The sequence below is a fragment of the Colletotrichum acutatum genome (assembly GCF_030867785.1).
Source record: "Colletotrichum acutatum strain CBS 112980 chromosome Unknown BDZ83scaffold_2, whole genome shotgun sequence".
NCBI lineage: Eukaryota > Fungi > Ascomycota > Sordariomycetes > Glomerellales > Glomerellaceae > Colletotrichum > Colletotrichum acutatum.
The window spans coordinates 480,954-506,890 of record NW_026848996.1 but is presented as its reverse complement, the minus strand read 5'-3'; the positions used below and the strand labels follow the sequence as shown (position 1 = coordinate 506,890).

At 52.3% G+C, this 25,937-nt stretch overlaps 4 protein-coding genes and 1 non-coding gene across 5 annotated transcripts; 3 read left to right on the top strand and 2 right to left on the bottom strand.

Moving 5' to 3' along the window:
- Positions 1-1,708: 1,708 nt before the first annotated feature.
- Positions 1,709-3,973, top strand: BDZ83DRAFT_646045 (uncharacterized protein; the record flags this gene model as incomplete). Its single annotated transcript, XM_060509910.1, has 7 exons — positions 1,709-1,731; positions 1,832-1,863; positions 1,988-2,053; positions 2,213-2,267; positions 2,609-2,681; positions 2,910-3,638; positions 3,905-3,973. 7 exons carry the CDS (start codon positions 1,709-1,711, stop codon positions 3,971-3,973), a joined length of 1,047 nt encoding a protein of 348 aa, XP_060371596.1.
- Positions 1,903-1,991, bottom strand: BDZ83DRAFT_t9. Its single transcript has one exon. It is a non-coding gene; the product is annotated as a tRNA-Gly (tRNA).
- A 3,515-nt stretch (positions 3,974-7,488) lies between the features above and the next one.
- Positions 7,489-8,940, top strand: BDZ83DRAFT_714994 (aromatic prenyltransferase; the record flags this gene model as incomplete). The annotated part of the gene is made up of 2 exons (XM_060511698.1): positions 7,489-8,753; positions 8,811-8,940. The coding sequence occupies 2 exons, from the start codon at positions 7,489-7,491 to the stop codon at positions 8,938-8,940; spliced, it is 1,395 nt and encodes a 464-aa protein (XP_060371595.1).
- Positions 8,941-10,736: 1,796 nt separating this feature from the next.
- Positions 10,737-12,320, bottom strand: BDZ83DRAFT_162531 (uncharacterized protein). The gene is made up of 2 exons (XM_060501405.1): positions 12,254-12,320; positions 10,737-12,191 (listed from the first exon to the last, which is right to left on the bottom strand). The coding sequence occupies exon 2, from the start codon at positions 11,829-11,831 to the stop codon at positions 10,935-10,937; it is 897 nt and encodes a 298-aa protein (XP_060371594.1). The 5' UTR covers positions 11,832-12,191; positions 12,254-12,320; the 3' UTR covers positions 10,737-10,934.
- Positions 12,321-22,830: 10,510 nt separating this feature from the next.
- Positions 22,831-25,630, top strand: BDZ83DRAFT_714993 (uncharacterized protein; the record flags this gene model as incomplete). The annotated part of the gene is made up of 3 exons (XM_060511697.1): positions 22,831-24,196; positions 24,252-25,097; positions 25,149-25,630. 3 exons carry the CDS (start codon positions 22,831-22,833, stop codon positions 25,628-25,630), a joined length of 2,694 nt encoding a protein of 897 aa, XP_060371593.1.
- Between the last annotated feature and the right edge of the window lie 307 nt (positions 25,631-25,937).

The window sequence follows — 25,937 nt, the reverse complement described above, 5'->3', positions numbered from 1 at the left end:
TTATAGCAGTCAGCTGCCTCCTTCTAGGAAACTTCAAAAGACCAGAGTGTTCTGGTCATGGACTGTCCATAAGGTACCGGTCCTGCATAGCTAGTCATGTAGACAGGCTCCTGATTCCTGGTCTCGGCATCCCACATTGCCGAGGCGAGGACTGGACGCGCTATAATCTTCTTTGCGGTCCATTGAGCTAGGATATACCTCCGTGGGTTCTTCTCCTCCCAGCAAGCCAAGGAGGAGATGGTTTGACGGGAAGTCGTAGGAGCCCGAAATCCGCTTGAGGGCCTCGACTGCTGTATCTCCTGTTAAAGGATCCAGGCATGGATTTTTTCAGGGTCTCGATTCGGGACCTTTCGAGGCTTACTGATATTTCAATTTCTGCCTGATTAGGAAGAAGTAAATTATTTGATTCAAGGATATGTGTTTCCTTGACCTAGATGGAGTACTGAGGTAGGGTTCGTTCGTATAGAGTGCTCCAAGTTGAGTTGGTTCTATCGCAAAAACCTATCCCATTATGTTGACGGCTTGTTACTGCCAGAGTTTTACTCAGCAAAGCCAAGTTGAAATCAACTTCATGAGGCAGATCGTGGGCTTGGCAGACCACCGTTACCTTGATCCGTTGTATATGGTTGCTTTTATAAGAAGCATTGCTTACTAGAGAGAAGGGGTTGAGGAGTTTTGTAAATGCGTTTAAGCAAATAGGACTTGCGATTTGGGACGACTAAATTATAAAAGTTCAAGTGGTAGGGCAGTCAGCTCGCACGTCTAAGTTATGACTGTGTATATTCTTTCCTGGATCTTTTGAGAGACGTGTTGCCACTCCTCTCCCGATTTGGAATGGTTGTAGCCAACGTCAACGAGTCTAGTACCGTTCAAGGAAGCGAGACCTATATATCCGACTAGAGGAGCCCACACGCTTTGAGACACAAGAGGGACGAAGCTGAACTTGCGAACTTCTCGGGAGTGTCTAGGGCACCTTGGGTATGCTATCTCTTGAATCCTGGGGAGATGAGTTGAGGGAACACGAGCTTGGTTCCCGTCAGCCTTTTATTGAGGGGCTGAACCTCGAGGGCATGACCACGACTCACGCGTCGCCTCCAGTTCTTTTGACTTTCAAAAGGCGCTGATCCTGATGTCTTGGTCATTGAAGTTTGCGAAGATAAGTCCAGAAGGTGATTGTTCGGGTGACAGGGGGATATGTGATCGGCGAAGACTTTTGTTATCCTCACATACACAAGCCACACTAAATCACTACACGCACCTCAAGTACCCTCCAGGGACTGATGATAGGTACATATTGAGGATCAATCTCATCACTTGGGGCGGCGAAGAACTTTGATTATTTACAGTTTGGACGGAGTATCGAGAGACAAGTGAGGTTAAAGGCAGGATTATAGACGCCGAGTAGGAGGGATGTACCAAAATAACGCCGCTTTGAGCCTGCTCTTTTGAGTAATGAGGGGGATTGATGTCAACCTAGCGTTTAAGACGAAAGACACATCTCCAGCTCTGCCTGAGTCCATCTTGGCCACAGCAGATAGTAGTATGGCGTCGATAGCGGCGGCGTTACCTTGTAATGAGAACAGGGGCGCATGCATTCATGCACAAAGGCCGATGTGAATTTTGTGAGGGGTGAAAAAGCAGAAACGTGAACGGAGGTGTCAGTTTACGAGAATGGAAAGTAGGCATCACGCAGAAAGGCTTGGTAGTCATGGCAGAAGTCCTAAACATGGAGTAAGAGGATAGAGAAATTAACTTTGGGAGACCCTTCACTGTCACTTTGAACAGAGATGTAGACTGCATGGGAAATGAGATGATGAACCTGGTTGTTTAGTTATCTCTACAGACCTAAGCTGCGAGACAAAAGTAAAGCCTCCCGAGGCAAAAGAGAAGTGTGGTTGAGATTGCATCCGCCGATAATCGAAATCGGGTCCCTTGCTATTCAATCGGAAGCGAATGGAAGGCAAGGATGATAACCACTACACTACAGATGCTTGTTGTCATCGGGGCGAAGTAGCCAAATATGTACCCACGATGTGCGGATTCGCTTGGGCTAGTAAGGGCAAAAGTGTAAGACGGCCCACATGCGGGATTTAGTCAGCCAACAGACCGAAGAGCAGGATGTCCACACCTTGCTGTTGAGACAATGTCTGATCAAGATCCTGATGATTTAGAGGAAGAGAACACAAATGACAATGGCTTCCCATGATGACAGGATCCAGCAGCTTCTTTGGACAGGTCACCGCCTCTGCCCTCATCTTCTGTTGGTGGTAAAGTCAGGGTGGGCTGGTATGCAAGTTTTGTGTTTGAAAGAGGAGTTTCTTGCCTTTGATTTATTCTCTTGATTATGTTGAGGAAGTCAATACTTGACTATTTTCAGTTATACTTCTAATACTATTTCGAGGGATTTCGTGAAGTTTCCCTCATAACTGGTGACACCCGGCTTTTGGAATTCAACACGAATGACACGCCGAACCTCACGGATGTTTGTCGAATGTTCCCAGTCCAGGAACACCGAACAGCCCTTCTGTTTCTTATTGCATCAGATAAAGGTTTTGTCTTAGGATAGTCGCTTCCGTAAAAGTACACGACAATAAATGTCACCAACTAGCTTGCTCTGCTTCCTGATGGAGAGCCGAGCCAAATCTCAAACGGTAGTCGTAGAGGTAGACGACGTCAAGACCGTAAGAAGAAAGGGGGGCCCAACGAGAACTGGAGAGCTTGTTGTAGATGGGCTTGCGGTTGGTGACGATACTGAGGAGGACGAGGTGCTAGTGATGTCCGATTGTGTCTGAGACCCAGTTGAGCCAGATGAGGAACTTGTTGCAGTTGCACTCGGGGTGCTGATGGAACTGGTGGTTTGGCTACTCGTGGAGGCACTGGTTGTCGAGGACTGACTTGTCGACAACGAGTTAGTGCTCAGAGATGATGATAGGGTTGAAGAGGTGGAAGTCGAAGTTGAAAGGCTTCCTGATGCGCTGCTTGAGACAGAGCTAGTTGTTGCAGGACTAGTAGAAGAGCCACTGGTGCTAGATGTTCCTGAGATGGTGTTTGAGACTACAGGCGTTGTTGCCGAATTACTTGTTGACAAACTTGACGTAGCAGTGCTGGTAGATGAGGTGCTGCTAAGCGAACTTGTAGATAAGGTGCCTAAAGAAGTAGTACTGGAGGAGGAGAAGGTGGATGTTGATGAAGATGAAGTCAGCGATGGAGCCGATGTTGACGTGGAAGAAGTAGAGGAGAGAGATGTCGAAGATGCTGTCGAGGAAGACGTAGGCGAGGTAGAAGTTACAGAGGTGGCATCTGTCGAGGACGAGGAAGACGATGATGAGGTTGGTGTTAAAGAAGAAGAAGTGTCGGATGTTGACGAAAAGGATGAAGATGAGGTAGACGTGGTACTAGACGTGGAAGTGTCGGATGAGCTTGACGTGATAGAGATAGATGAGGACGAAGGGGAAGATGTGGGTGATGAGGTTGTGGTGGTGGATGCCGATGAAGTAGACGAGGACGAGGTAGACGAGGTAGAGTCTGTTGAGGATGATGTTGATGACGATGAGGTAGACGAAGAGGATGAAGTCGATGAGGTAGATGAGGTAGTGACGTTGGAGAACGAAGTCGACGAAGAGGACGATGAAGACGAGGTAGAGGTCGTAGAAGTCGTCGTACCAGCAAACAAGCCGACAGGCACCGCTCTCGTGCCATATACAGAGTATAAGAGCTGATTACCCGTGTTTCCCCCACAATTTGCAGGAGGAGAACCTGTGGGCGGAGTCTCGCCGCAGATGTAGTTGCAGTTGCTGTCAACAACACCAACCGAGTCGACGAATCTGACGTCGGCTCCGGGTAAGGAGCAGAGGCAATATGTATCGCGAAGAAGAGCGAACTCCCTGTTATTGGCTATACATAGATTTTGGCAAACCTGCGGCCCATTATCGGTCCCGTTTCGTTCTACCATTATCACGAGGGTGTTGTATAGCATACCACATCCCTGATACGCCATGGGCGGAACATTGTACGCAGTTCCTTGACCGATCACACCGTTGAAGACATAATTGATGGCAAAGAAGACTGTAAGCCAGAAAGAAGGCATCATGTATGGACGGGATCGTCTAGAGGACTCGAAAGGAACATGAATGTCCTCGCTGCACAAGCGATGGAAACTTGGGGTCTACATGTTCAAGCAAAAGGAATAGAAGAGACCATGAGGAATGGTTGCGATGGATATGTGTAGTGTGATTAGGCATTCGAGTGAATCATAAGTTTCACGCAGGTGGTATTACGGGGCTTATTCACTAGGTAACGATCATGATCAGTTCTCAGCCTGGTATAAGGGAGAAGGGGCAGGTATGCACGGTATAGCACGCAAGTTTAGATCTGAGATGACAAGGAGGCGGCGTGACTGTCTCGGTATCCCAGGCCAAATACCACAGATCCAGATCAAATACATTCTGATTGACGTGTAGTTGAGCCCAGAGCAACTCATCAATCACCCGGGAATTCAAGCCCGTTGTTAAGACTTCAATGGTAAGACAACCTCCAGCTAAGCTGCAGTTTTTGGATTTCTCAGCTGCAACGTTGCCGACATTTACACCTTGGAATATCGTGCCGCCGTTCAGCGATGAAAATTTGAACCTCTCGCTTCACATCGTTGTTCTACTGTTTGAAGGACTGAATGGGACCGGGTCGATATGATAACTGAGGACCGGACATAGCACTGAGATCGAATACACGAAAAACGCTTGAGATGGAATGCAAATTAAGGCTGCATGTCATGGCGCCAATATAATGAGACATCCAGACCACATGCTTTCTCACAGCTGTCCAGCATCCGGGACAAAGACAGCATCTAGGTGGTGCCAGGCTAACATGAATATTTTCGGGCATGTTTAAATATATAACATGCGGCCCGGGGGGTTCCTCGGAACGGTCGCTGATGGTCGGGAAGGAGGGTTCTTTTGAAGGAGAGAGAATTCAACGGCCACATGGCATCGGGATTGACATTCGATTACCTAAGTAAGTCAGCAGGATGCCAGTATCCCTTTCAACAACCCCCACTCCACCAGAACATCATCTTTGACGCAAGCTCGGACGGTTGGTCTGTACTTCGGTGCATCATGAAATCTTCAAGCCGCAGCACTCTGCCCATTCGAGTTCTTCCTCAGCCCACAGCCCGCTTATCTGCTTCCATAGAAGGAGGACCACGGTAAGCATGAGACGATACAGCCACAGACAAGTCATAGCATGGAAGCCTTCTATCTTAGTATTCTGGGCGTTCCTCCTACCCAGGCACAGAAGACAGCGATGCGGCGTGATGTCACAGCCGAGCCCGCAGACGATATCCTTGGAGCGTAAGCTGGCGCGCTGCTGTTCTGTAGAAGACCTCGGCCATGAACTGCTCGACTCTTTCTCGGCAGTCAGATTCAATGAATTTAACTCAGCCGAGCGCTTGATTTGAAATCCTTCTTACGGCCAGGCGACTCTACAAAGATAACTTCGCTACCATGAACGACACATCACATCTCCTCCGCAAAGTCTGTTTTCTTATCTCAATGAGGCATTCGACCTTGCTATATCCTCACGGGTATGAGGACAGGAAACATGCGAAGACACCCTGGCCTTCAGATTGAGACGATTGACAAGACCAGAGGATCACAAGGGATTTCCGATTTGATAGCTTCGAGCAGATGTGGCTCTTACTCTCCCTTGTCTCCCGCGCGGCCTCGGGCCGTGGCAGTGCAAGTGCGCCCACGTTTCTTATTCTCCCATGGCCACTGGTCTCCATGCACAAGCCAACGAACCGGCCTAGCAGCTTCTTTCCAGATATCAGCTTCCGCTGATCATGGAGCCACGCGGAAAGAGTCAGTTGGCAGGTCGTAGTGGATTAGATTTCTGTAGTTGAAATAAGCCGAACGATCCATTTTATCTGCGCAAATAGTTTTTGCGAAGATGTAAAACTGGCATTCCACGAAAATCCGGCCGGTCGAAGCAAGTCCCCGTAACCCATCAATACAATTTAGCAGTTTCCAAGATGGCAATCCGGCTGCTCGATGGGCATTGGATGCAACCTTTCGCTTGCTTTCCCGGATTCGAGACCACCGGTCATCCCCAACCACAGCTGTATCTTCCGCATTGAGTTCTTCCCGCATCAGTCTCCCAAAAGCTGTCACCAGGCTGCATTCTTTTGCAGGTTAAACCGATCACCTCGGCTAGTGCGCCCCTCTGCGGAAGCTAAAGTCCAGACTTTCTCTAGCCATGTCCTTCTCTGTAGGTAGATGCCCGAGGGCGGACCTTTCATCTCATCTTCCACCCTTCCAGAGAAGCCAGGTTTCGAAGCTTCTCACACACCCCTCGTCTCGAAAAGCATCTTCCAATTTGTTTTCCATCCTCCGGGTGTCCGGTAAGATTTCTTAGCCTACTTTCTCAAGAAGGAAAGATGCGATCAAAGCTCGAGAGTCTATCTCGATGTCTGGTACCTGCCAAGACCACACCAAGCTGCTACTGCGTAGGACGGCGTTAAACGGTGTTTCTCTCCCATCTGCGCCTCACCGACACACTGACACTGCGGCCTTGGCCTTGGGTTCTGCCGGTTATGACAGCAGCTGTGCTTTCCGCAGAGGTAAGGCCAGCATGTAGTTGTAAGTTACCATGTGCAGCCGCAGTCCGCAGCTTGCATTTTGACTGATTTGGTTTGACAGTGCCTTTGTTGTGTTCCATAATTTCCATCCGCGTACGGAGTACTTCGTCGCAAAACACATACTGCCATCTTTAGACACTTTTCTCTCGGTGGTGACGCCAGAAAAGACACCCTATCCGGCTGAAGAACGAATGCGAAATATCTCCAAGAGACGCGGGCCCGTCAGAGGCCCGTTCGCTCCTCGCAAAATAGTCATGGACAAGTTCACGTCCCGATTGACGCCTCCGGACCACACCACCGGATTTTGAGTGGGTTCCTCTCGTTTGGTTGCCCAATATGGCAGTCCGGCAGAGGGGGGACCACGAGAGAGTGTCCGTATACTCAATGCAACTGGCCGGCGGCCTGGGAACACCCTTTGACTCACTTGCTCTTGACAGCGGACAACCTCCCCGTCGACCTTACCAGACGGCTGGCCTCACTGCAAAGACCGAGTTGACTTGCGACTGGCAGCCATGCGTCCCCGGACTGCCACGCCCTCGGCAGGGTCCATACGTTGGCCCATCCTGTCTTCACCAAAGTCTTGGACTACCGTCGTCCCTGCAGAGCACCGGCAGACCGTAACGACCCAGCCACCTGCGCGATGACAGACGGTTTCAGGATCAGCCTTGGGAGAGCCGATTGAGGTAATCGCAGCTGAGTGTGGTGCTTTGATGGGTTGGAAGTACCTCACCAGAGATATAATGTCCTGGGCGGTCTTCCCATTTTCTGGTTTTGGGTTACCGAAGAACAACCTCATCTCGCAAACACTTCTCTAATACCAATCTCTGCATCAGTTTATCACAACAATGGCTCCCACTATGGCAGCGTCCGCTTACACGGCAACTCCCAGGTCACCCTTCCCTCTGCAGCTCTCTCCCAGAGCCCTGAGGTCACCGAGGTCACCCATGACCTTTAGTCAGTCCGAAGTCATGTCCCCTCGGGCCATGGCCAAACAGGAAAAGGACTTATGCCTCCCGGCACAAGGCTCCATCTATATTCACAAGCCCGACCAAGACTTTTGGAATGTTCGTTGTGCCGAGACTCTGGATGCTTTCATGCAGGCTGCTGGCTCTTACACGCCGGCTCAGCGTGCCGCCCACCTCCAGCTTCTCTCGGAGATCATCGTCCCGTGCATGGGTCCTCATCCGGCCACGGCCCCGACCAAACCTCTACTCACCGCCGACGGCTCTCCTTTCGAGCCATCATGGAACATCACCGACTCGGGCTCCTCTTCGATTCGCTTCTCATTCGAGCCCATGGGTCGACATGGCGGCTCAGCATCAGACCCATTTGCGCAGAAGATCATTCCTGCAGTCCTTCCTGCTTTGCGTATGGTTTCTCATGGCGTGGACACGCGGTGGTTTGAGCAGTTCATGTCAGCTCTATTCCTGACGGAGGCGGAGTCAGAGACGGCGCTCTCCAGACTTCCAAAGGGAACTCGTGCGCCAACGTCCTTCCTTGCCTTTGATCTGGATGGCGCCAAGGCTGTTTTCAAGGCATACTTCTTCCCAGTCCTCAAGCATATCGCAACGGGTGCCTCGACGGAAGACATCACGTTTGACGCGATCCGCACTTTGTCACCGCGGGGCTCCGACCTTTCCCAGTCTGCCAACGCTACGGAGGAGTACTTCAAGAATTGCCCATTTGCGATTCCGGTAGAGATGATCGCCCTTGATTGTATTGACCCTGCCGAAGGAGCCCGCGTCAAGGTGTATGCTCGCACCCGGTCAAACGCCTTTAATGTCGTCCGCAATGTGGTAACTCTCGGCGGGCAAATCAAGGACGAGGCGACGCTGAAGGGCCTCGAGATCCTGAAAGGCATTTGGCACCTGCTTCACAACGAGGCAGAGCCTCACGATGATGATTGGAACAAGGAGCCGAAGATGGTGAACACCCTTCACAAGGGCATCTGCTACGGCTTCGAGCTCAAGCCTGGCGCGAAGTGGCCCGAGGTGAAGGCGTACGTGCCGCTGTGGCAGTACGCCGACAGCGACGCGGTCATCTCAGCAAATCTGGCTCAGGCCTTCCGTTCCAGGGGCTGGGCTGTCGCTGAGAAGTACCAAGACGACATGGCTCGTTGCTTGTAAGTGGATTCTGTGCCCCTGTCTCTCATACATTGAAGACTAACTTATATAAACAGCCCGCGTTCAGACCTGAGCAAGACCACAGGCACGCACTCGTACATCTCATTCGCCTATTCCGAGAAGAAGGGCGCCTACTTGACCATCTACTACTCCATCAGGCCTCAGGACTCATTGCTAGCTTTCTGAGGGGGGTAGAGCACGACTGTAACAGGGACTAATTGCTTGGGATGGGGGGCGTTATTACTTTCTTCTCACTTTCTTACTGTATACCTTTTGCTCTCGCGCTCTCCTGAGAGGCATAATATTCTGAGCACCGTTCCCTGACACATGTGGCGGACCATGAGATTGGCGGTGGCCTGAACCACGAATCTCGTATCCACGTGTCCAGGAAGGACAGATTTGGACGACAAAAGACATAGACTGACGGAACAATCCAAGAAGTCAAATTAACCTTCTCACGCACCGCTTATGCCTTGGCCATGCTGCAATGTTCGTCTCTGGGTTCCGTAGGGCGGAGAAAGATTATAAAGACGCGTGTGTAAACCATCCGCATGCAAGCGTAAATCCTACTGAAAGCCTGTTTCTCGTATAAGTCCGCCCACACGTCGGAGATGGCGTTGGCCAGCCGTGATTAGAGACTGCGATGACTATATGGGCAGCCAACTATACCTAGCGAGGACATGACACCCCTTGTTCTCGATCACCACCAGGTTCGACACAGTTCAGAAGCAGCCATCAAATGCGAACCTTTTGCGCTGTTGTGCCCAAAGGAGGTGAACTCACCTCACATAACTTGTGCCCCATTCTCTTCTGATGACTGTTGCACCATCTCAGTGAATGGCAAAGAGAAGGAGTCCTCATATGACCCCCTCTAACTCCCATTCCCGCATCCCGCATCCCGCGTCAAAAAGAAGCCTTCTACGGCGAGCAATCTTCGATACAGACTGCCGTGACTCTTCCATCGGACTCTCCTCCAGCCCAGCCTAGCCCACGTGGAGACATTTAAATATCTATCCTGAGTGAGAAGGAAGGTCCTCCTGTCGAAGTGGCATTAATAACCGGTATAAAGATGCTAGTGATAGTCATGGTCAGCACCGGGAAGACCGGAAGATACTTGCAGACGCCAACGTCCCGAGAACACACAAACAGACACTCCCGAAAGAGTTTTCCATCCCATGGCAACTCACTCCCAGCCTCCATCATGCGTTACCTCGGGACGAGATGTTCCCGCTCCTCGACGACGGAAAAGAGGTGTTCCTCAAGAGCTTGGACTTCAAAAGGGCGTGTGGTGTAGCGTGGGACTGGTGTAAGGAGAAAGGGGGTTTACATCACATAGCCTCATGGCAACATTTAAGCTTCCTTGTGGAAGCCGGGTAAAAAGGATCACGACGAAGAAGTATCACCAACATAGCTCGCTTAGAGGAATCAATTCAAGGAATGTAGGTTTTTTGTGAAGCCTATGAATACAATTTCGGGTCCCCAATGCTTTCCTTTACAGCTATCATGGCGTCCATTTGATAACAATAACGCTTGGTGGGAAAATGAGAGTGTATGTGTAGACGTCCGGCACACGATCCTCCTCCAAACGGAGCACATCAAAAGCATCCTGTGAGACGCCTCGATGCGTGGTGGGAGAAGATTCCTATTTTTGCCAATCCCGTTCCTAAAAAACAAGTCAAAGTAAAAACAAAAACGCCGCTTCTTTATGAGATGTGTGATTTCCTCTCTTGTCCAATTTTTGATGGTTCGGTACGTGATTTCTTGTGTTGGTTATTTTTTCTGTAAAGCAACGATAAGGAGTAAAAGGAAAAGTGGTATCATCAGTTGCGCACGTGAGTTGGTTTTCAAGTTGAAGTTCAGTTCCAATATGATGTCGCTCTCCTAGACCTGAGCGGTTTCGGTCTTGGGAACTTCCTCCTCGTCGTCCTTGTAAGGAGGAAGGTCGGCGGACTCGGCCATGAGTTCGGACTTCTCCTCGACGGCACCGGCCTCGCGATGCGTGTTTCTGCGGGCACGGCGACGGCAGTGACGGCGAGCGAAGGGGGCCTGGCGGCGGACAAAGACGCGCCAGAGGCAGACAACGAAGGTACCAACCATCATGCCAATGCTGAAATATCGTGTTAGTGGATCCGTAAGAAAGGGGGTCACGCGACCGGGGGGTACGGGGGAAAATGGATGACTTACATGCTAACACTGACGCCAGCAACAATGCCGATGAGGATCGGGAGCAAGATATGGGAGGTGATGTTCTTAGCCAGCTGACCCCAGGTGTGGTGGTGGTGTCTAATCTGGCCGGCGTTGTGAGAGTGGTGTCCGTGACGGTGCTGTCCGCGCATGCTTCCGTGCTTGCGGCCTCCACACTTCATGCCACGCATGTTTCTCAGGATGGCGGCGCGCCATCTGCAGTAGAAGGTGGTGCAGTCCTCGGCAGGTGGCTCGTGGTCCTCCTCTTCCTTGTGGGACGGGACGGAGGTTTCGGTTTGCTCGACATTGCCGATCATGAGGCTTCCAGTAGGGGACTTGATGAGCTTGACCTGGACATTGGGGACGTCGGCGACGAAGCTGTTTCCGACCTCGATGATTTGGAGGTCCACCTCGACGAGCTCAAGCTCCTGCTCGGTATCCTTGGCGATGGGGCGGACGCCCAGGCTATAACCAAGCTGAGGGGTGTTGGGGTCGGCGTTCTGAGGGTGCTTGGTAGCGGCCTCCGCGAAGTCGGGAATCTGAGGAGCACGGAGAGCCTTGTACCACGAGGCAGGCTTGGGGTAGAGCTCAAAGTCGTTGACGAGGAGATGGTCGACTCCGGTAGTGTCGGTTTCGATGGAGAAGGTGAGCTCGAGGTGGTTGTCGAGGTCCGTCATTGTGTGGTAGCGACCATCGTGTTGACGCATCGTCAGGGGGCAGCCGGGGCAGTCGACCTTAACGCGGTGGCTCGCAAGGCCTACATCTGAGGAAGCCTCCACGAAGGGGAGGGTTTTGACGATTTCGTTGTCGGCTTCGGAGATCTCGGGGACGATGACGAAGGCTTGCGTGGCCGTAATCGCCAGGCCGGCAGCGGCGAGGGATTTCAACAACATCTTGACGAGGTCTGTATCGTTCAATCTGTTTATTGGCTGTTTTGTTGATATGGGGGGATGTGTCGATTGGGTCTGTTTGGTGATGGAGTATTTTGTTTCGACAGAGAGTAAGGTCGAATTTGGTCGATAGGTACAGTAAGGAGAAGGGAGGTTTAGGTTTTGAAGTTGGAGTGGGAGGAGAGGTGCAATGACATGAGTGCCGTGTCAATGGGCTAAGGTGGAGTAAAAAGGGACCTGAGCAGCAGCAGGCAGAGTGGTAGCGTGTGTCGGTCACTTCGTAGCCACGGTACGCAGGGCAGGTTGCGCTGACGCAGCCCAGTGGTACGGGCCTTTACCCAGTAAATAGATGGAGATCAGGTGCTGCAAGTGGCGTTAGTCTGCTGGGTGCGTGGGTGCCCACTGCTCGGGGGAGAGAGACTCACCTCAGAGAGGGGCAACCGGGGACAGCTTGGGACGCGCTAAGGGGACGGACCCGGGACGACACAGGGCAGGACAGGTGACTGGGCTGTCTCAATGGACGGGGGTTTCGCGGGCGATTGCGTGTGCCGGCGGGTGGTGAGTGACTTATCCGGAACCTGCGGAGACGAATGGGGACTGTCCTCGGGGCCTGCAAGCTTTCCTGGAGCCTTTGATGCCTGAGGCCAACAAGGGTCATGCCGTAGCGCTGCACATCCCTCAGCCCGATTATGTCATGCGTCCCACCTTCCCTCCCAAATCTATTCTCTGTGCCTCTCTCTTTCCTTCCCGTCCAGCCGTAGAAGCACCGCGAAGGGTCGATCGGCCTGCCAGCACAGGCACATCTCACACCGGGCCTTCACCTTGCACTCGCCATCATCCACTCACTTTGCTCGCCTGTCCTGTATCTCCACTTTTCTTTTTCTCTTCCACTTTCCGCCGTCTCCGTGCCGGACCACTTTCACGCGGCAACGGGCAACTACCAACGGGGGCCAACCTCCCAAGACTTCCAATACACGTATCGAGTCGCATGGCATGAGCGTCGTCCGTGCTGACCATCCAAAAGGATACGGAAACTCTCCCCCCAGTTCCCATGGATCATGTGCTCCTTCTCTTCTGTCTCTTTGAGTTTTCGCCTACCTTATCTTCCTGTGCCTACCTATAGTACCTTGACGCATCAATGCTAAGCGCGCTGTTGCTATCCCTGCACTAAGACCATTTGCTCCCTTCTTCACAAATGACAGGCTTCAGCACGAGCGAGGAGTGAGCACTGAGCACCCTTGATACTTGTAGCTGCCTTCATGACGTCTACGGCGTGTGCTCGAGTCCCTTGCCACACTGAATAATTGGTCTTTGACCGAGTAGACGGGCCGAAGACGTTGGCAGGCCTTCTAGGCAGGTGAAAGACGTGACTACCTAGGTGCTGTTTTTTAGTCGTCTTCGAGGACCTAGATAAGGAAACGCTTAACGGTGCTACTGATTTTCCGTCGTTGCATCGCTAGGTCACTCCTCAGCCAAAGCCCTGCGGCGCGCCTCAGAGCAAGGGGTCTCATCCGGGTCTGAAACCCCGTCGCCGTATCATCGTGATACAGAAAGTCGCCAAAGCCCACCCCAAGGTCCAAAAAAGACCTAGCTAGCCCCCCCTTTTTTGTTCTTCTCTCCTGCTGTTCGCTTTGCAAGTTTGCCCCTACGCTGCTAGAATAGAAACCACTGTTCTCACTCGGGCTGTGCTGTTCCGGACGGGTGGGTTCTTGGCTCGAAAATGGTTCAGGTTGGTCTCGATGGTTCGGTCTGGCCGTTGAAAGGCCCCAGGTCCTCACCCCCAGTCTTCCCCAGATACTGAGCAGTGACAGATTTTGACTATTGTGGGCTGTTTCTTTGGTTATTAGTCTAGAATATCAAATGCAAAAGGTCTCGACCTCGTATGCTGGGGAGTGGGTGCGGCGCCTTCCGCCGCCTATCGGCCTCCGAAAAGTTTCCAGGCCGGCCGCCCCGGGATCGCCGGAAATTGCACATCACGCAATTCCCAATTTCCCGCTCTCCGGACTCTTACCGTCTCTCCGCTCCGGTATGCGTTTGTCGTTTTTCGCCGTCTCCGCCGGTCAACTTCCGCTTTCGGTCCAAGTCGTAGGTAGGTAGGTAGGTAGGTAAGGCGGAAGAGCAATAAAAGGGTCGCCCTCATCTCGGTTTCGCTCACAATACGCACCGTCCTGGGCTGCCTCGTTCTGCCTTGCCATCCTGTTTCCGAGAGGTTCGGATCGTGTAACTTGTTACTAGGTAGAGGCTTTTCCTCATGGAAGAGAACATTCTTCCACAAGATGGCATACATTTGTAAGGCCAGGCGCAGTGCTTGCCTATTGTTCATCAGTACGAGTCCCTTTTAGGTGTGGTCCTTTTGGAGAACGTCACAAATCTCCTTGGGTCTTCACAGAAACGGGGTAGTGGGGAGTTCCACGGCCTCAACCCGTAATGACTTTCATACTCGCATGCTCGATATTACAGGAAGCGCGACGGTTCCCATATCAGGACGTAATACTAAAACGTGGCCCGAGAAAGCTTGCGCCTACAGCAAGACACGAGACTGGCAGGGAGAAAGAAAAAGCCCTCAATCTTAAGGTCTTTGCCGTCTTTACCATTTCGGCCATCTATCCCACCCTCTCTCTTTAAGTCCGTCAGGCCAACATTTGCATCAAGCATGTTACCTAGTCCGCGGCAAGACCGAACAGATCAAGATATTGTCAAATAGAAAGACACTTCAGCCATAGTTTGAATATGATCGACCCAAGAGAGCACCGCATCGCCCCCCAACTCAAACCTGAGGCTAGCCAATCTCCAAGTAGTCGTAAGTCACCAGAGAATTCAATGTGCAAAGAACTGCCGAGGAGATCCATCACAGCGGGAGAGTCACGGGTCGCCCGAGGTGCGTTTCTACTCTCGCGGGTACAGAGCACCGAATTTGTTGACAGCACAGCCTGTAGGTAAGGCAATGCGAGGTTCTCTCAGCAGGAATTTGAGCTCAACAGGGCCGGTGAGGAATTCAGATGTGATATCATTGCGAGAAACATGCAATGAAAGCCATGATATCACGCTCACGGCAAGTCTACATGTGCCATTTGGCACTCGCTCATCCCGGGCCTTGGAGACAACCTCTCTCAGAAGATACATAGTACTGTAAGCTTAGCCGTCGTGGTTGGTAAAGCCCCTTGTGACATAGAATGCTCTCCTTTGGCTTGGATATAAACATGTTCATAAAGATATCTAGAAAGACACCTAAGTGTCAAGGCTGATGACAGACGTGAAAAAGGGTAATATGCAGCAGCTTGTTTGTCCAGTCGAGCTCTTCACCTTTCACGATGTGCAATATTACGTCAGAGGAGACGCCTTCAGATTTGGCGATGAGCCTTGAAAAAGCTTCGCCAATATCTCACGATGACCGGCGACAGCTTGTGTGGTAACTGAGCAAATAATACGAAACCTTCTACATAGCCATACCCGAATACCCACACGGACTCCTTCCGGACTTGCGTTCATCTGTCATCTAGAAAAGTATCACAGCTGGGAAAGAAGAACGGTTCTCAAGGTCGTGGGTAAACCTTTGCCTTCTACATGCGCGTTATGAAACAGTCAGAAGCGATGAGAACGGGCGAGGGCATCGTCTTCTATATGACTTGAGGTGAGGTAAATTTGCACGAGGAACTACCACCGGACCCAGTTGCTGGGAGAACGCCCGTCACAACGGGCGCAAATTCGAGGTATCTTTCAATATCACGAGCGTTGTCACGGCCAGGTTATTGAGCGAAGATACACGCGTTTGAAGTTGAACGCCGCAGAAGCTCTTCCAGAAAAGTCTGCCATGTGTCTCTGTAGATCGAAGATACATGGTTGGACGGATCAGCTACGCACGCGAAATGGACAGTCACAGCGCTGGAGAATAAATCCCAAGAGTCGGCCGTGAATGGTCCTCAATGATGTCATATCCAGTTGTTCCTTCTCGCAGCCAGTAAGTACATCAGCGAGAGCCTTGCTCCGTCTTCCTGACGTTGCGCTGTAACATTTCATCAGCAGTGTTCGAGGCAAATCATATTCCAAAATTCGAGATATTCCCACCAGCATCGCTGTCCACCCTCTGTGGACCATCAACTGACATCAACGGTGATAGCAATTAGTTTATTCCGGGATATCAGCGTCAAGTCCCCAACAGCGAGCGAATCATGTCGCATCGTATGATTTGGATGATCACGTTGACAGACCCACGCAGAGAGACTAGCTTGCATAGCGACGAAATTTCCGAGTAATATTACTTTTGAGTTTCGCACGCGCCAAGAAGTCGCCATGTATCAGCTGTTAGAAACCTTGATTGATGATTGATGATGCCAATTGCTGTTCGTCTTTACCAAAGATTACCAAAGGGAGAAGAATAAAGCCAGTCTCTAGATGTCTTGGTGGTGGTCTGTTTGTGCAAAACGCAATTAGAAATCCAGGACCCATTTAGGCATGCACAACATTTAGTGCGTACTACGGCAAGGGGATCGAATATGCGACTCAAGCTCAGAGATTGAGTTTTCCAGAAGATTATAGTCAAGCACGCAAGCTAGTTAGCCTGACGATTCGACATGATCGACACTTCGTTGGAATGTTCGCCCATGCTGGAGATGAGATTCGGGGACCGGCATGTGGATGCCACCAATTCGGAATCCGGAAGAGATGTACATCATCCATACGTGGTAGTGTGACATTTGAAGCCCCTTCAATATACTGTACAACAGCAAACAAAACCAGTCTGCCAGGCTTCGCTGGCGAGTTGAGGAATGGAAAAGCCTGTCATTGCGGTTTGGAGCAGGCCAATCGTTTTGTTCAAAGGGAGCAAATGTTCTTGGAATCTGTGAGTCGCGTTGCGAATAGATAATGTGCTACCCACTGTGATATCGAGATGGAGATCCCGAGCCTTGTAAAAGGCATCTCCACACCGGAGGCTAGTCGGCGCCGTGGGGCCGGACGGTTTGGCGTTGACAGTCGGGCACGGGAGCTAGCGAGCTGCCAATTAGAGGCTGGCTCAGAATTGAAGGGTTGTTGAAATGGTTTGCCCTTGGAGGAACGCAGTTCGTGTATGGCTGCTTTTGTCGGAGATGACGTGCCGGTCAGATAGGTACGACCGAAAATGAGGTCAAGATTGGAGAACGGATCGCCTGTGATGCAGGCCGAAATCTTCCTTCGCCGTGGGAAATGATAGCCTACCTGCGTGACTGTCGGCGCATTGTTTCGTTTCGTCCCAAGGTTCCACGTGTAGATGAGGAGTCGAGGACGGCTATTCAAATTCTGCGGGGACACGGGCAGTGAAAGCAGTCATTGAGTTTTTCTCTTCCGCTGATGTGAAGCAGAACGTATCTAGAAATGGCTGCCTCGGTAGCAGATGGGAGAAGGCATAGACCCTGAGCTCAAGCCGCGCGGGAAGTAGGCGTATGGACAATGCCGTTGTGTGCCTGAAGTTTCTCTCATGCGGCCTTGCTGTCGTACACATCCGTTTTCTGCGTGCCTGAATCCCATGCCAGAGCGCTCGTCTGGGGTCAAAGAGGTAACAGTGCTTGGCCTATACCCTCAGCGCATGCTCGTAAGAGACCCATAGGTGTTGACAAACTACCAAGATCGAGCCGAATGCACCAAAGATAGGCGTGCCAATGACTGTCCTTCTCTTGCAAGCGGCGTCGCTCCTTGTCAAAGGGTCGAAAAGGGTCCATGACTCCAGAACACGCAACACGGCTTTCTCTCACTGGTTCCCGTATCCATGATGACCTGGGCCAATTGAGGCCATTGTGAGGGATAAAGAGATCTGACCCTGGGCCCTGTTCCATGTCTGCAGCGTGGATGCGACAGCTGAAACGCGTCTAGAACTCGACGTTGGACCTGCAGTCTGCACTGCTGTACGGAGTAATCTGTAGAAGGATAAAATGCATCCGCGGGCGGTGGGAACAAACTCGGAATGAGGCGCCGTGCCGCGTGCCAACCTGGCGTGGTTCTCTGTGCCTTTCTTGTCGCTGCACCACTGGTTGGACGAGTTGATCCGAGACTCAGGGTTATCTCGATGTGTGCCGTGGGATTTGCGACAGGAGACGACCGATGTGTTTGTTCGACCCCTTGGTCTGCAGTTCTGCGCATGCAGTGGCAGCGGACCGATGGCCATCAGGTAGGCCAAGACCAGGCAGGTCGCAGAATGGCGTTTTCGGTACAGAGATGCCGGCGCAAAAATCAGCACGCGGTCGACGGATCGCGTAGAAGGTGTTCCTGCAGGCGGAATAATTACAGGAACTCTGAAGCTGCACGTCGCAGGCAGACCCCCGCTCAGTTGCCTTTAAGGTAATGCTGATCAGCGTTCTCGTGCCGGGGACCTGGGGTTCCAAGGTGCAAGGTAACAGCACAGGGCAAAGGTAATTGAATATCCATTCTTCCGCTGGTTGCGCGGGCGCATCATCAATGGCAAGCGTCTTTGTATCGTGATGCTGTTCAAAAGACACCCGACGCATAGATTTGGAACGGGAGTCGTTATTTTGATGGTCGACGGCACAGGAATGGTATTCTGGTTACGCAAGTCGAGCATCATTTCAACGGAGAGTCGCCGATAGGCCCATCCTTCAAGGGACGTAGTCAAACCATATGCCACCCTCGGAGTATTTTCCTCTCATTTTGTTCTGTGACAGACATCAGCTTAAGGAACATGACGTTTCAATTCGTCCCGTCTCCCTGATTGGGGTGGCGGTAGTAGGTAGTAGTAGGTGGCGGTCGTCCGCGTTGATGAATCTGGCGTTGGGATGGTCCCTCGAATGCTGTTGAAGACGAGCCGGACGGAAGTAGGCATTGGCAGAATACCTATACATTGGGTGCGATAATTCGATCACGGCAACTAGAAAGTGGAAGCGGTGGGTGTCTGTAGCGTATTTTTTGGGAATAGTTCCCCGGAGTTGAGTATTAAGGAGCTAGCAACCGAGGTGCGAGTAGCTTGTTCCAGTTGCAGGTCGGTTCGACTTTGCTTTTTTGGAAGAATGCACACCAACGGCAACTCTGACAGGTGCAGAAAAAAAAATGACGAGCAAGACCGAACATGCCGCAGTTTGCAGCATCTTTAGAGGGAAAAGGTTGCGTCGAGGGCTGCGCCGCGGCGGATTTGTTCGAACGATATTGTTGCGATGCCGAGTCGGGCGATAAACTTGTCCAATCGGTCATTGTGTTCGACGAACGACTCTTTCCAATGGTAAAGGAACTATGTACAAAAGATTACAAGAGCCATGGAAGACGACTTGAAGTTTTCTAGATGCTGGAGACTGATTGACTAAGAAGGTACGTTACGAATCGACTGGGTTGAGGTTTCCCCCCAGATCGGGCCATCTGGACCGCTCTTGCAGGGATTGGAAGGGTCTTGAGGTGCGTGCCTGCGCTAGTGTTTCTGGTTAAGCCTGATACGCTCATCATTGGCCCACACTAGACCAGATTGACCCACATTGGGACTGCAGAGAGCAGGGATTGGATGGAGAGTGACCCCTCCAGCCGGGGCAGACCAGGGAAGGCACGCAGCAGAGGGAAGAAGAGGGGAGGAGGAAAAGGAAAGAGTCGAAGCAGGAGCGTTGGACTAACACCTGCCTTGCCTGCGTTTGAGACGGCAAAGTGTGAAGCGAGCAACTTGTAAGAACGGCCCCGGTGCAAGTCAAGACTTCGCCAATGGTCCTGCCTCCTCCTTTCTCTCTCTCCCTCCCCTGCCACCCCTGTCATCTGCAGCCAGGATGGCAGCGACGACCAAGAAGGACCAGGAACGGTCGTGTTAGCGTCAGCCACAGCTCCCAAGATGAGCCGTGCCTCGTTGAATCCTGACCCATCTGCCACTTTGGGATCTCGTTGTCCCCAAAAAATGAATCCAGTTTGAAGCCAGGGGCAGCCCTTGAAGACATGCCATCAACCTTTGGGGCGACGGGCGACTTGGCTTTGCAGCCTTTGCTTGACTATCGACGCCTCACTCGTGTCCTTTCCTGCTTAACTTACCTTACTTACCACACTCATATTAGCACTTCCCACCAAGGCACGTGCAAAGCAAAAAGGTAATCAACGCAAGCCGGAAGGGGCAACGATAGCACCGGACGTTGATACTGACTGAGACGAGACCTTTTCAACGGCCTCTTGACTCTCGACCAACTTGGGCAAAGCTGGGCATGTTGGCGTCACTCTACAACGGCCACACCCCCACTCGTCATTTCCCTGCACAATACTCCGTTTTTTGCCTCCATCCTCCCAGATATCTTTGGACACCTCGTTTGCGCAATCCCGTCCCAGTGCCCCACATGTGTGCTTGTGCCTGCTGCACCTGCAAGGTACGTGACCATGTTACGGTGAGATATCCATTTCAAGGTACTTTACATGCTTACTGCGCTTCTTCAGATAGCATATTCGTACCGATACAGACGGATAGTAATCCCACCACGCTCGCTTTCGGCGCATTATCCGGACTTGACCTCGACCTGCAGAGGGGGAAGAGAAAAAAAAGGATGAAATTTGCAGTGAAGGTCTGTACGAATAGCAACAGCAAGGGGAAAAAAGGGTCACAGACTCACAAAACACCGACTCTCACCCCTGGTCTTTCTCTCTTTCTCTCCCACTCCAAAGTTCAAGTTCCATGCCGGTGGATGGTGGAGTCTTTTCTCTTGCACCGATTCTGCTGAATGGGCTGTCTCTCAGGCCAGACCATCCCCAATCCACGTCCCAAAATCCCACCCCCGTCCGTCTCTAGACTCTAGATTAGGATTCAGACCCAGCCCAGCCCGGCCCTCTTCTGGCAGTCTGCTTCCACTCGTTTTTGATCTCTGGGGATCCCTACTCGCTTCTTCTCTAATCCCTCCTATACCGTCTCGACCGACTCCTCTTTCTCTCTCTCTCTCTTCTTCTTCACTTCCGTCTCGGGACCACCTCCATCAACCTTTCCGTGCGGTTGTAACCTGTTACCGCAGACCAGTCGAGTCAACCCTACCGATACTGGTTCTTGTAAGTCTTCGCTTGTAGCTGTCACATACGGGTTGTCCAGCCAGGCACGCGGCCCGTCTGTTCTGCTTTCCCTCGACAGATCAGATCCCGTCACGATACGTACATCTGTGTGTCCGCCAACCAACCAATCCAATACACACAGACACAGACCTGGGTCATACACACACCACTCACCCATTCACACACACACACGCATACTGCGTACGCACACACACCCACTCGCCCAACACAGCACACCTTTCACTTCTCGACCTTCTTTTCTTCTTCCAATCTCGCCGACTTGATCGACTGCCATTGGTCTTTTCTTCCTTTTTGCCGCCGCCAACCGGACATAAGTTTTTGTCTTGAAGACTAACTGCCGCAAACCGTCCGAGAACCTCAACAAGGCCTGCGTCATTAACCTCTCTGACCCTCATTTCTCTCCCGCGACTCTCCGTTTCTCTCTCGCCGGACCGTCGCCATAGGATTCATCACTCTACCTTGAAGCAAACGCATATCATCGACGCTCCGTTACCCCACGCGACCTCGCCTGTCAGTTCGCACATCATATCACACTCGAATCCACCACGGACCTGCTTCTTCGCCTGATTGTCTCTTGATCTCCAAATCTTCAGACGTCAGTCACTAGGTTCCCCCCGGAGACGACCTGCCTCCCCGACGCCGGACACACCCTGTCCGTTCCGCCCGTCTGAAACACTCTCAGTCCTTTCTACAGCACCGCAAGACCCATCGTGTGTCGTGCACTCACCCGCGCTCGTCTCACCCACTCGATTTCTCTTCTTCCGTCCGCCGTCAGAGTTGCCTTCTGCTGCTGCTGTTGCACCGACGACTGCGTTGGCCCGTTTGTTTGTAGAAGTATCTGCTGCTGAGACGCGCTCTTGCTCTTGCTCCGACGTCGATGCCATCACCTTGTAATCATTCTCGTCACCGCAGTCACTCACTTACTCAATCACTCAATCAACAAATCCGTCCGCTATCCACGGCCGTCACAATTGCATCCCATCTCTCTTCACCTCTCTATCAAAAGCAACCACAAATCTTGCCTGCTGGGCGAATCACGTTCAACAAAGGCCAAGTCTCGAAACACCAAATGTACGTGATCCCCTTTGGGACTCCCCCTACCCGTGGCCCGGCTGTTCAGGTGTTCCTTGCTTGGAAGGGTGCGGCCGACTTGAGGCAACCCTCCCGAACCACCGGGAATCCTCTGTACCTGTTACTGGGGGGCCAGTTTGCCTTGAGTGGTGGCCGTGCTGCTTCTACTCTCTCTCTCCCGCTTTACCTCACTTCCTTCCAGATCCCCTCACGTTTATCCGGTGCTGACCTGGACTTTTGCACCATAGATCGTCCACCGCGTCTTTTCATTCCCTGCCATCATAATTAATCCATTTAGAAATCTGCTATCCTGCTACCTCAGTGTACGCACTTCATTCCTTCGCCGCCTTTTTCGTTCCGTTCTTTCCCTTGGGCAACTTGCCACCCGACTGCACTTCAGCGTCGCTCTAGACTTCGATTCTTCCTAATAGGCCTGGGTCCTGTTTTTCAACCTCACGCAGTTACACCGCCTCGCATAAGAGCTGAGCGGCCATTCGTTTGATCTAACTCTCAGCCGCTCTTTCCTGTCCGCGAATCTGCGTCGTCTGCTGCAAGTCATATTGCCACCGCAAGCCTATACGAGCGTCTCCTCGGACAATTTCAGCTACGCCACCGCATCACATAACCATCGGCGACCCGCAGGAACCACGGTTATAGGAGCTGCACCTGGGTGATACCGCAGAGCGAATGGTCTAATTGTCGTGCCTGGACGCGCAGGCATTTTGGAAAGGGAAAACAAACAGGAAGTCAGGAGGGAAACGAAACTCTGATGTCGCTGGACCGAATTCACGAGTACTAAATGAGTCAACCCCAATATGGAAGAGATATGGATCGACCGCCAGTTGCAGGATCCGTCAAGCGGGCGAGAGAGCGGGCTCAAGCCGGATTCCCGAGGGAACAGTACTCTCCGCCGAGCGCTACGAGATTTCCGATAATGGAAGAAGATCCAGACAGCCCCACGGATGTCTCTGACCGACGTCAAATTGTCGAGCCGACACCATCACGGATACCGAGACTTCAACTACCGAATGGCTTGCAAAACAAAGATGGCAGCCCCGGGCTGGCCATCTCCCGACCGACACAAATTCCACAATGGCCGCTGCCAGGACCGATTCCGTCACCCGTGAACAATCCCGATGCGGAACCCTATCGACCTCCTCCGGGCCGTGGACCACCGCCGCAACGACCTCCGCGCCCAAGTAGAGTACCCTCAATATTGGATAGTTCCCGGGTCCAGGATCACACTCCCGTTTTTCAATATACCCCACAAAGCGGGCGAGAATCAACGCTGAGCCAAGATGTCTCATCCGCACCGCTTACCCCGTCATCAAGACACACGCAATCATCACTTTCTTCAGTCGGATCGATTCCAGACTTCCCTTTGCCGTCGACTCTGCCACCCGTCGCCGTGCCACAACCTGTAGTACCACCAAGGCGAAGCGTAACTCTCGGTCCTCCGCCGTCCTCCCGTAGAGGCGACTCATCGTTTTATTCGAATGCTTCGTTCGTCTCGCCGATTCCTGAAGAGAGTCCTCGGTCGAGGTCTCACACCTCTTTCGCTTCAAGCGCTGCTATGCCTGAGAGCTGGGGCAGTCAATCACCAGGTTTCAGCCCAGGGTATCCAGACGACTTTTACGAGGACGACGCGTATTCAACCGAGGACGAAAATAGTCAAATGAGCCGTGGTACAGGATCGCCGTATGGTGATGCAGGAGACGAGAGCAAACTTGTTCGGAGTGCTAGCTTGGGCAAGATGTCGAAGCCTTCAATCGTGATGAACCGAGCCCCGAGTAACGGAGACCCGATGCCGCAGGATGTACTAAATGAACAAGAGTCGCCGCGGCGGTCGCCAGCCCCTCCTTTCCAGCTTCCTGTCAGTCCCTTTGACGCTGGTACGGCTTATTATGAGGCTTCCAGCTCCTCGGGAACTGCTCCTACCACAGCAGCCACCGCCACGACCCCATCGATCTCGGCCAACGCTATGCTAGGCGCTTTTGCCGCTGCCAGTGCGACGGATCCAGCAGAATTGAGAAAGGTTACGCCGTCGCCCCGACCGTACAACCGCCTTTCGGCCATTCGACGACCACCCAAACTCGGACTCGACATGGATTCAGTCAGGCAAATGGAATCCAGGGGTAGCATGACGAGTTTACCGGATCTTATCAAACGAGCAACCCGTCTGGCTGCTTTGATCGATCGGGGACGAAGACCTGCCAGTCGATTCGAGATGCATGACGGCACGTGGCCAGACGAGAAGGCATTTGGGCGAGACGGGGAGCAGCAGATGTCAGGCGTTTCTTGTAAGTCGACTTTTCGATGCTCACCGCGGTAGTGTTTGCTAACTGTTTTTTTCAGCTGGTGACAAGCACCAGTCTGGCCTGTCTGACATGCTCGCCGCATTCCCACCACCTGCGGCTACGACACCAAACCCTCCCAACCGTGGAAGCTGGTTCAGACGAGCCTCTCAAGCCTCGTGGCCACTGGCACCGGGCAGTAGGGGCAGTACGCCTCAGCCTGTGACTAGAGCGATGGCGGCAAGAGGATCTCCGCTGGCGAGACTCGAATCCAACGACGGCGAGTCGTCAACTAAGCGTCGTAGAAAGTGTTGCGGTCTGCCATTGTGGGCCTTCGTTCTCATCGTCTTCCTCATTTTGGGAATCATTGCCGCCGCCATCATCGTCCCCCTCGAATTCTTCGTATTCCGCAAAAATAGATCTGCTACTCCTCCAGCGGCGGAGCCGGCTCTGACCCAGTGCCAGAACCAGCTCAAGTGCGAGAACGGCGGAACCAACGTCGTATCACAAAATGTTTGTTCCTGCATCTGTATAAACGGGTTCACTGGACAGACCTGCACCGTGGCCGGAGCCACAGGCTGCACCACCACCAACCTCTCGGGGAACTCTACCTCGACTAATTTTAGTAATGTCACTCTCGGCCAAGCGGTTCCACGGCTATTGCAACAATCACAGACGAACTTCACAGTTCCTCTGGACGGTACCGATATTCTCGCGAAGTTCAACACGGAAAGCCTATCATGCATTGCGCAGAACTCTCTCGTGACATTTGACGGACGTTCCACTCGCACTGGAACCGTCATTTCGGACACGGATCTCAATGCCAAGGGCGCAATTCCTGTTCAGGTCATCACTATCCTCCCAGGGCAAGCGGCAACTATCACGATTGACGTCAACGCACCGGGAGGTGTGATCCTCCCCTCGCCAGATATTGTTGGTGGATTCACAACACTCACAGGGCCCTTCCGTGTTACAACCATCCATGCCTCTAGCTCCACCATGTGGGCTACTATTCCAATGGTGCCCTCACCAACACCAACACCCGAGACGACTTCCTCTGCAGCCCCGCCGACAACTACTGTCCCGCCTACGACGATACCAACGACAACCACATCTGAGACCCCTCTGGTTCCATCGGTACCAGTGTCTTCTGCGCCAGCGCCTAGTCCGACTTTCACAGTTACTGAGGAGACTTTGGACTTTGCTCGCGTCTCGATTCTCCTCATCCTCGAGAGGCAAACCTTGATGGCGGCGACAACGGCACAGACGGTTTTGCAGCGTTTCTTCACGACTGCGGACCAGGGCACTCGGCAGCAAAGCGGCGGGGTCACGCCTGCCCAGGCACTGAACGTGACACTTGGCGGAGGCAACTCAGTGGACCTGGTCAATTTCCTCATCACCATTCCGGGAGGCATCCAGGTTGGCCGCAAGAGCAGCTGAGAGGCGAACACAAAAAACAACAATGAACCGGACGATGGCCGTGACGGCGTGCCGAGGCGTGGGTGGAAGAAAAAAAAATGTACATAGATATGACGCTTAATGAGGTGACTCGGTGCTCCTTCTCTTGGGTTAGAGGCTCTGGGCGGTATGAGAGATGTGTAGGCACGCCGGCCGACCATGTTGTATAAAAAGATTCTGGTGCGTTTTTTCTTATTTCTCTACGAGCGGAGGAAATTTTGGGCAACGCATAGCATCTCGTCGTGTACGAGTAAGTAAAGCGAGGGCGTTGGAACTGAGAGAAGGAAGT

Excerpts from the sequence above, each read along its gene's own strand:
- BDZ83DRAFT_162531 (XM_060501405.1), bottom strand. The coding sequence starts at position 11,831 with ATGTTGTTGAAATCCCTCGCCGCTGCCGGCCTGGCGATTACGGCCACG.